The sequence below is a fragment of the Perca fluviatilis genome, chromosome 2 (assembly GCF_010015445.1).
Source record: "Perca fluviatilis chromosome 2, GENO_Pfluv_1.0, whole genome shotgun sequence".
Taxonomy (NCBI): Eukaryota; Metazoa; Chordata; class Actinopteri; order Perciformes; family Percidae; genus Perca; species Perca fluviatilis.
Window position 1 is genome coordinate 11,996,332 of NC_053113.1, and position 10,956 is coordinate 12,007,287.

Sequence of the window (10,956 nt, forward strand, 5' to 3'; positions counted from 1 at the left end):
CCTAGCAGATAGTTGAGGTTTTTTTTACAGTGTGTTCAAGCAGGCAGCTAGCAGATAGTGAAGATTTTTTACAGTGTGTTCGAGGACAGGCAGCTAGAGATAGTGAGGAGATGTTTTTTACAGTGTGTTCAGGAGACAGCGTATTTAGCAGATAGTGAGGAGATTTTTTTTACAGTGTGTTCAGGGAGCAGGCAGCTAGCAGATAGTGAGGAGATTGTTTTTTACAGTTTAGGACAGAACTAGCAGATAGTGAGATGTTTTTTAAGTGTAGACGGTAGAGTTTAGAGATAGGGAGGAGATGTTTTTATAGTGTGTTCAGAGACAGGCAGCTAGCAGATAGTGAGGATATTTTTTAGTGGTGTTAAGAGACAGGGAGATTTTTACAGTGAATGTTCAGGGGACAGGCAGCTAGCAGATAGTGAGGAGATATTTTTTACAGTGTGTTCAGGGGACAGGCAGCTAGCAGATAGTGAGGAGATGTTTTTTACAGTGTGTTCAGGAGACAGACAGCTAGCAGATAGTGAGGAGATGTTTTTTACAGTGTGTTCAGGGGACAGGCAGCTAGCAGATAGTGAGGAGATATTTTTTACAGTGTGTTCAGGGGACAGACAGCTAGCAGATAGTGAGGAGATGTTTGCTGTATGTGACAAAAAATGTTGTAGCCTTAAAAAATGCGTGACATCGCTTAGAGCCCCTTTAATTGAAACGCACAAGTTGACCTATTTTACCTATTGGAACTCCAAAAGATTCACTTTGCCATAATGGGAGACAATAGTCACATCGTAGTGATTTTTAGTCATCATTTTAGGCATTTTTGCTTCAAAAAGTCACTACAAGATTCATCAATTATCAGAGTTGTTGCTAATTTCTGTTTTTTTTTAATCTGTGAAACATTTGAGACTTGAAACAGTTTGTACCCGAGAAGCCGACAGCACACTCGTCTCTGAACGCCACTAACGGGTTCGAGTCCTCAATGAGTTTGGTCAGCGCCGCCTGCAGCAGCAGGTAGACGAGTCCGTCGAGCAGGAAGAAGACTGACAGCAGGTAGAGGAACCAGGCTGGACCCAGACGCCCCTCCAGCCTCATCCCTTTCCACATGAAGGACACCATGTTGAAGTAGAGGTGCCAGTCGTCCACGTGGTGCAGCGGGGACAGGAAGAGGCGACGCCACTCCTTATCCCTGAACACACGTTGGAGGCTCACACAGGCCTGAGGAGTGGAGGGACACAAAGTAGGAATACCAATGTTTTACTGTAATCAGGGGTGGAATGAACTGTACTTCTGAAATGTGGAGTAGCCTACTTAGATCTTTTACTTAAAGCTGTGGGTAGGCACTTTATTTTTGGTGTTGTTTGGGGGGGAAAAAAATCCATAATAACCTTTCTTCATGTTGTAATTCAAGTGGTCTACGAGAAAACTAAACTTCTGCAGCACCTCTCGGCTCTGTTTTCAGGCTTTAGATAATCTAGCTGCGATGAAAGACTTTGGCCATTTCGGAAAAGAGAGAGCGCTCCTAAAGTTCAAGCTGTGCCCCTCACCTCCCGCTGAAAATAGCAACTTTGGAAGAAAATTTGGATCGTGCAACAAGGTGGGACTGCTTCGTTCTTTTGGGGAATGATTGTAAAGTGTTATGGTTTCAGTGTTTTGCTTTGCATTTTGTTCCGTTTCTGTTGCCTTATTGGTTTCTGTATGTTTTCTGTGTCTGCATTTTCTGTACATTGCTGTTCCCTGTTGTGTTGATGTACTCTGTTCTGTGTCTTGTGTGTTTTGGTTTATTCCTGTGTTCTCTGTTATCCCTTGAGTTGCCTAGTGTTGTGTCAAGTGTCTGTACTTAGGTTATGTCATGTTTGGTCTGTTTTTCCTGCTTCCTGTTTTATTTTGATAGCCTGGTCTCCTGTCTTGTCATGTCTAGCTTTGCTTTCTGTTTCCCGCCTTTGTTGATTGTCCTGCCCCGCCCTGATGTGCTTCACCTGTTGTCTCACCTGTTTCTGATTTACCCATCACCTCATGTATTTAGCCTCTGTGTTCCCCTTGTCTTGTGTCGGATCGTTTTGTAGCCATGCCCTTGTGTTTCCTCCCTGTGCCTTGTGTTTGTGCCTGCGTCAGTTTGCTCCTGCCTGTGTTTTTTCTGTCAGTTTGGTTTTTGTATGTTTTCCAGTCTTTGTACTGCCGCTTTTTGTTTTTATTAAATCCTCCACTTCAACGTTTGCCTGCCTGCCTGCCTGCCTGCTCTCTCTGCATTTTGGGCCCTCTACTTCCCTCACCCGTAACAGTAAAGATTTACAAAGAATATGTTCACGTGGTGTTTTTAATTTTTTGCAGGGTTCAAATGTTCCATCAAAACAAGTTCCTTATCGAGACTGTTTTGCCGCTGCGTCCGGAGCTTAGCAGCTATATCCCAGAATGTATCTGTGAGGTAGCCAGATCTTACTCCACAGCGCTGCGGACAGTGGCACCGGAAGGATTGTATTTCCTAGTACACACAAAAACCGCTCGCCCTCTCAAGGCAAGGCAAGGCAGCTTTATTTGTATAGTACATTTCAGCAACAGGGCAATTCAAAGTGCTTTACATCAGTGTTTTTCAACCTTTTTTGAGCCACGGCACATTTCTTTACATAAAAAAAATCTCACGGCACACCACCAACCAAAAATGTTACAAAATTACACATTGCAGCCTAATAAGATCAGAATCTGCATTTTTCCTTTTTAAAAATCTATCCATCGCTTTTGCAGGCTTACATCGATGATCTCGGCCCTACTGTTTACATCATAGACAGTTTACATCCTGTCACTGCGGGAAGTCATTATTGCGCTATACTGCCACCTACTGCCACAGAATATTATTTAATTTCTCTGCCAGTCATCATATTGCAGGCACAGATGCGCAACAATGGCAAATTATTTGCAGTAACTCAATAAAAAAGTTTGTTGGACCAATTAAGTAAAATCGGATAATTTCTCACGGTACACAGGACGATCTCTAACGGCACACTAGTGTGCCATGGCAGAGTGGTTGAAAATCACTGCTTTACATAACATATTAAAGAGCAGTTAAAAACGATTAAAAAATTACAAAACAGATAAAATACGAGAATAAAAATTACAGTGCAGTATAAGAAATTAACAATTATTTAAAGAAAGGTCTTCAGCCTTGATTTAAAAGAACTAAAAGTTGCAGCGGACCTGCAGTTTTCTGTCTTAATGTGGCTGTTGACTACGGTCCCTGACTACACCAAGATTGTCTGTTGTTTTTAACGTTGTCGTTTGAAGCTGAGCGCTGACTTTTAATCGTTCCTCTTTTGCTCCAAAAACAACCACCTCAGTTTTTTCTTCATTTAATTTAAGAAAGTTCTGGCACATCCAGTCGTTAATTTGTTCAATGCACTTAATCAGTTTTTGTATTGGACTGTAGTTCCCTGGCGATAAGGTTATGTAAATTTGTGTGTCGTCCGCATAACTATGGTAACTTATTTTGTTGTTTTCCATAATCTGAGCCAGTGGAAGCATGTAGATATTAAACAGAAGAGGCCCCAGAACTGAGCCTTGGGGAACTCCGCACGTCATATTTTTATGCTCAGATGCATAATTACCTATAGACACAAAGTAATCCCTATTCTTTAAGTAGGATTCAAACCAGTTTACCAATCGGTCTAATAATATGTCATGGTCGACCGTGTCAAATGAGGTTTACTGCGCCAGAAATCAGCTGTTCTTATAATATTGAATGTGTATGAGAGTGTGCTCGCGTACTTTTATCATATAATGACATATAATGAGATATATATATATCTATATATATAATGACCAGATCATAATTCTTTTTAACTGAAGCATTTTGTAAAAGAGAGAGAGAGAGAGAGAGAGAGAGAGAGAGAGAGAGAGGTGGATCTGTTCAGAGCAGACAGCTGTACAGAGATATGAATAACCTGATTTATCTTTGTGCCATGTAAACATCATATCCCCAATATGATCAAAAATGGGATAAGCCTCATAACCGCAATATTCTTGTCTATGTTAACACACGATTCAAACGTGCTATAGCTCCGTTCTTGGTTTTAGATATTCAGTGTCCATAGCAACCAGTTTATCTGTGGATCAAGTCATAACAATGAACACTCTGATTGACAGTGAATGGGTTGTTGGTTAAATAACGTATAATTAGTGAGAAAAGTATTACTGTGAAGAGAGCAGATAGGAGAACAGAGGTGAAATAACATATAATTTGTGAGAAAAGTATTACTGTGAACAGAGCAGAGAGCAGAACAGAGCTGCTGTCAGCGGCTGCGTACAGGATTACAGCTGCCTGCGCCACTGGCTGTGATCCCATCATTAAATAGTCTGTAGTTTATTAGTTGATTTACATTTTGTATTAATAATCTGAATCTGCAAAGAAACTACAAACCGAAGTTGTTAAATACAATGTAATGCAATAAAAAGTACAAGTTTTGCCCCTGTAAATATGTTGAATTGTTGTTATTTAATATAACGAATATATACTTAAGAGTTTAAGTAGCTGAAGGGATATTCCTAATGTGACACTACCTGTATCGGTGGAGCAGCAGGGAACATGTAAAGATACACATTGAACCCCAGGACCGCCAGGGTGACTGCTGGGATGTTTCCCAGACCCTCTTGGAACAACTGGACCACCAGAAGCAGCAGGCCCAGCTGGACACTCCTCTGCATACTGAAAACAACCTGGGGAGAGATGGGTTCAACGCCACTGCGTGAGGATTTGGTCTTAAGGCGAGACACTGCACTGCAATGCTCTGGTCAATTATCAATTCAATTTAATTCCCCAACATGTCTTCTTTCAGACTTGGAAAGAAAACATCCAAAATACACATTTAGGTTGTTTATTTTACAACACTTTGTCCATTTGTGTCTGTAGATTTAATTTTGATATTTAAACATAAGCCTACATTTAAACAATTATTTACCAAATAGAAAAAGGGTAGTCAAATAAAGTGTTTATTTTTCTTTCCACCAGTCTGAAAGAAGACGTGTTATGGAAGCGAAATAGCCTAAAAATCTGAAAAACTAAAAATGTTGTGTCTTGTTTCAGCCTTAAACTCACACAATCTCAGAGACAGTGAGCTTTCTTCAGGGTAAATTAAAGCCCCTAAATCCCCCCTAGCTTCTCGATATTTCTAAAATCCTGTGTGCAGCCATGTGGGAGCATCTTTGTGCATCACCATAAAGAGCCAAGCAAAGAGACTCAAAAACAGCTTCTTCTCCCTGGGCCAACAGAACTCTTTATTCCTATAAACAACCAAACCAAACATGAAACATCTTTTAAATGTGGAAAGCACTTGGCTGGCAACAACTGGAAGTAGGGATCGCAATGGGATGCTCCATTCCCTCCATCCTCTTCGTGGCAGCGTTTGAGGTCATCCTGATCGGGGCAAGGCAGGTGGTGGGTGGGGTCCGGCTGCCTGCAGGCCAGAGGCTCCCACCCCTAAGGAGCTATATGGACGCCATCACCTGCCTGCTACGAACCGCCCCATGCACATCCAGGCTGCTTAAGAGCCTGGAGGAGCTGATCACCTGGGCCAGGATGAAGTTCAAGTCGCACCCACCCATCCTATGGTCCAAGGCAAGCAGGAAGGAGAGGAAGGACCTTGTTGTTGCAGAGGTCTCCAGGATTGAGCAGGAGGAGCTCGGAGTGAGGTCTGTGGCACAGGGGCAGCAGGTGCGGTGGGCAACTTGGGAGGGTGTCGTGAGCCGAGCAATCAGGTGGGCAGAGTTCTGGAAACTGCCACAGGCTCGGTTCAGTTTTCCTCATTAGAGCAACAGAGCAATCCTGTGACCTCTGCGGGACCACCAATGCCTCACTCCAGCATGTTCTGTCGGGCTGCAAAACAGCACTGACACAGGGTTGGCTCAGATGGCGGCACGACCAAGTGCTCAGGAAGCTGGCAGAGGTGCTGGAGAAAAGTCGGCAGGAGGCAAACAACCAGAGTCCATCAGAGAGCCGATGCAGGATCCACTTCCTCAGGCAGGGGGAACAAAACAATGCATACTAGCAAGAGACCACCCGCCAAGCTATTAACACCAGGGGCGGTGTGGAAGATGGAAGTAGACCTGGGTAGGCAGCTCCAGTTCCCACAGGAGATATGCAGCACCAACTTAAGACCAGACGTGGTGCTGTGGTCTGCAGCTGTGAAGTCAGCAATACCGATCGAGCTGACAGTGCCATGTGAGGAGGGACTGGAAGCTGCCTACGAGAGAAAGAAGGCAAAGTATGCAGACCTGGTCGTGGAGGGCAGAGAAAGTGGACGGAGTGTGAGGCTGTACCCGGTGGGGGTGGGAGCCAGAGGCTTTGTGGGCAGATCAACATCACGCCTAATCAAGGACCTGGAACTACGTGGAGCCACACTGAGCAGATCCACCAAAGAGCTCTCAGAGGAAGCTGAGAAAGCAAGCCACTGGCTCTGGCTGAAACGACGAGACAAGGCTTGGGGAGTAACATCTAATTAGGTTTTGCTGCAGGGGGTGTCAGGGAGACATCCCTGTTCACTGCCTCGCCACCAGGAGATGTTCTGGGTTAAGGGGCGAAATGTCAATGAGCGGTGGTCCCCAGCTGAAGACTCTGCAGCAAAACCTTGCGGTATGCGGTCAGGTTTAGGCCTGCCTCAGGGAAGAGGACGCCCCTGCCATGCACAGTCCACCACAGGCACCGTTGGATGGGCGACAGGCCTAGGGCCCAGCAGAAACACCACCCCAGTGTAATGAATAATGTCAGCCTTGTCGGTCAGTGGGGAATTGAAGTGTTAAATCCAATTCTGAATTTGTATCTCTCGTACAGAGGAGGGGGATATGTAGCGCAAGTACCAACTATATGTCACCGTCCCCAATTCAGAGGGATTGAAGATGGATGAAAAACAACTCAGGGTCTTGGCGTCACCACTGATAGCAGGTTTACACTGTGACTGTGTAAGCTCTTTTTTTTTTTATCAGGGAGAAAGTGGAGTTGTAGACACAAGCACTGCAAAACTAACATAGATTTCCCTTAATGAAGATAAAACTGAGTCCGTAGCGTTGACCTTCTAGATTCCCTGCTACTGTAGTACTCAGTACAGGCTGCTCCGGACAAGAGGAAATATATTCTCAACGTTGCCTGTGTATTTAGAGCTGAAACCAATCAATTGATTAGCTGATTGACAGAAAAATAAACAGCAACTACTTTGATAATCAATTAATCAGTAAAGTCTTTTTTTTCAAGGCAAACACTACCTAGATCCACCTTCTCACTTGTGAGGGTTTGATATTTTCATTGACTTATGTGATAGTAGAAAAATATCTTTGATTTTTGGACTGTTGGTTGGACAAACGGGCAATTTGGCTTCAGGAAATTATAGAATTTTTCAAAAATGTTAAAGAAAATAATCAATCATTTAATGAATCATTAGTTGCGGTCCTACGTGAATTGGTGTTAACCTTTTGATGGAGATCTGCTTATATGCGTATTAGGATGTTACCAGAATAAGCCAACGGCAATGTCACAAAGCTGTGTGGCTGCAGAGAATAAAAGACAGCACAGATATGTTCATATGAGTTGTGTCTAAACTTAACATTTCACTGAGTCCAATATTTGACTTTCTTTCAGTTGTTTTCTCATTGTAAACCAGGCTATGTGCCAAGTTATAATGATTCCAAAATGATGACAGTGGTTTCATGTGAATGATGTAACACTTAATTACTGTCATGGCAACAGTTCAAATTGAAGCACTGAAATATGTTGCATATGTGTGTGTGGTCCAGGTCATGTAATTTTACTAAAAGAAAATGTTAAAGGTGCCCTGCCACACGTATTTCATTACTTTGTGGTAATGTCTGAAGGTCTACCATGGACTCTGTAACATTTTTTGTGGAAGAAATGCCTTGGTTACCTTGTTTCAAGCCATTCTAGCGTGGTATAGAAAGCCTACAGGAAGACTCGGCTCGATTTGTGCCAGTTCTCATTAATATTCAACAAGCTAAGCTGCTGGAATCTGATTGGCTAACAGCTAGCCAATGAGAGCCTGGCTGTCAGAATCCTTTACCAAGCTCCACTGGGCGAGCTCATGAATAGTAATGAGCTCAGGCAGTATGATGTCAGACTGACCAGCTGTTGTGATTGGCCTGATTTCTCTGCTTATTTCTGTTCAGTGGCTAGAGCTGACAGAGGAGGCAGCAGTTCATTTTCACATTCACAACATAACACAAACACATATGGACCTGACATATTTAAAAAAAATTAAGTAAAAACATTTTTGTGTGGCAGGGCCCCTTTAAAATATCACATCTGTCTGATGGGAGAAACTGAATTGAAATACAGTGTGGAAAAATATAAATCTTACCTTTGTTATTTGGCTATGTTCCTTTTCTTTAAATGATAGGTTACGTGTTATTAGAAAGTCTAATCTAAGACTCTTTGAATTAACAGAGGGAGTGGGTAACTGATAATTGAATTAAATAATCTGCCAAGTATATTCTAACAATGCGCTATCATACATACTGCTGTTACTTTCCACTGCTTCATGCTATAGCCAATTTATGACAGCTTTGTCTTTTTCACAGTAAGCCAGCACACGTCAATCATACATACAACCTACCTCACTGTTGGATTGACAGGGGATCTCTGGGGAACTGCGGTGCAGAAACACGACAGCAATCAACACCCAGCACCAAACACGTTGCTGTATAAACCAAACATGAATGTTGTGAGTTACCACTTTAAGTGAATAACAAAAGGTGTCGATAATGTATTTTTTTTTCTTATATTCACTGTTCTCTTTATGTTTTGCAGACATGAAATGATGAACACAGCCCCAACAGGTGTTGATAATAGTCAATACAAGCAGGACAGATTATGACTTAACTGCTACGTCTCCACAGCATCCATCTATCTAACAGTGTCTATATACATATCTATCTATCTATACAGCATCTATCTATCTACAGTATATCTATCTATTTATCTATCTCACTATCTATCTATCTATCTATCTATCTATCTATCTATCTATCTATCTATCTATCTATCTATCTATCTACAGTATACTATCTATAGTATATATCCATCTATCTATATATCCATCTTTCTATCTATCTATCTATCTATCTATCTATCTATCTATCTATCTATCTATCTATCTATCTATCTATCTATCTATCTACAGTATCTATCCATCTATCTACGGCTCCTAGGCCTTAAGACCTATTAGGTCCCTTTGGTTGCTGGGGTCTGGGGATTGGCTAATGAGGACTGATGATTGACACCTGGATCAACTGATTGCTCACATGTCCATACATATAGGAGTGCCTGGGCAGTCACTCTTCCTCTCTCCCTCCTCAAGGTTGCTTGGTTTGTTGGGATTTGGGGATGAGTTACTTTTGCGTTCTAACATTGCTACACCTACACACATCCATACACTACACACATTACTGATAAACTGATTGCACGTTTACCTTTGTTTATTTAAATACATTTGATTTAATTGAGTAAACGTGTGTTCTCCACCTTTTGTCATACATTTTAGCCAGGTCATGACACTATCTATCTATCTATCTATCTATCTATCTATCTATCTATCTATCTATCTATCTATCTATCTATCTATCTATCTATCTATCTGCGTGTTTCTCAGTAAATTAAAGATGTAACTTAGTTCATGAAATGCATTTTGCAAAACAACCGTAGTGAGCATAGGCAGGCTAAAAACAAAAACATATCCGGAAGCTGCAACAAGGAAAACCGTATGTTTACTCCTCCTCCTCCAGCAGCTGATCCAGACACGGTGGGAAACTAAACTCTGACAATCAAAAGGCTCCAAAAGCAGGGCAAAAAGATTACGCACTCTTATAATAATTATAAATAAGAATACATCGGAATGTACTTAACATACTCACACTTCATCCGTCTACGTTCAGCGCGCATCTGTCTCCAGACTGGATCTCCTCCCGGAGAGACGCGCAGAAACGAAACTTAAAGCCTGCGCGCTCAGAAAGTCACGCTGCTGCTCCCGGAATGTAACCAAGTACATTTACTCAAGTAGTGTACTTACGTACACATTTGAGGTAATTGTACTTTACTTGAGTCTTTTCTTTTCATGCCACGTCCTATTACTTCTACTCCGTTACATTTCAGAGAGAAATATTGTACTTTTTTACTCCACTACATTCATCTGACAGCTTTAGTATGAAGGTAAATATGGTGCAAAACGTGAGAGCTTGTAGAATACAATGTGAGAACTTGCAGAACAAAAAAATTGAACTTGTATGTTAAAATTTGCACTTGTAAAATAAAAATTTGCACTTGTAAAATAAAAATGTGCACTTGTAAAATAAAAATTTGCACTTGTAAAATAAAAATTTGCACTTGTAAAATAAAAATTTGCACTTGTAAAAATTATTCACATTTGAAGTCACAAAAAGAAAAAAAACATGAGAGCTTGTAAAAAAAATCTGAACTTGTAAATTGAAATTTGCACTTGTAGAAAAAATAGTCACAAATGTGTAGATTGATATTTGCATGAACACAATGACAGCTGCAAACTTGTAATGCAACATTTACTCATGTACTTTTTTTTATCAGGTTGATTTTCCATCACAACCACAACTCAGTGATTACAACCTCTCGAATCTGTCACTGTATGCGCTCTCTGCATCACCAAGAGGCGAATCTCGCCTCGACTTTTGCAACACTTGTTGCGATACATTTGGTGCAAAACTAATTTGTACCTGTGGACTTAGGCTGTGGAGCTCTGATCCAACAGAACGGGGAAAGCAGGGTTTCTATCGCCAGATGAGGGACAACTCTGTCCGGCTTATTTAGCTATGTCGCATGGAAGCCTGGTTGAATAGCAAGCTAGCGTTAGCTAACTAACCAACCAGCCTGATTCTAAATAAATACCTTTTAATTATCTTAACACTTTTTAACAGTCAAACTGAAACACTGGCGGTGAGCTCCAG

The 10,956-nt window shown here is 41.6% G+C and overlaps 1 protein-coding gene across 1 annotated transcript in view; it reads right to left on the reverse strand.

Annotated features, from left to right (window-relative positions):
* The window catches only part of LOC120550316 (rhomboid-related protein 4-like), a 20,017-nt gene extending 9,917 nt beyond the window's left edge, over positions 1–10,100 (reverse strand). The window contains exons 1-4 of the mRNA XM_039787154.1: positions 9,895–10,100; positions 8,598–8,681; positions 4,543–4,698; positions 918–1,209 (exon numbers count right to left, since the gene is read on the reverse strand). Coding sequence (XP_039643088.1) covers positions 918–1,209; positions 4,543–4,686 — 436 coding nt within the window. The 5' untranslated portion in view covers positions 4,687–4,698; positions 8,598–8,681; positions 9,895–10,100. The remainder of the gene's footprint in view (positions 1–917; positions 1,210–4,542; positions 4,699–8,597; positions 8,682–9,894) is intronic.
* Between the last annotated feature and the right edge of the window lie 856 nt (positions 10,101–10,956).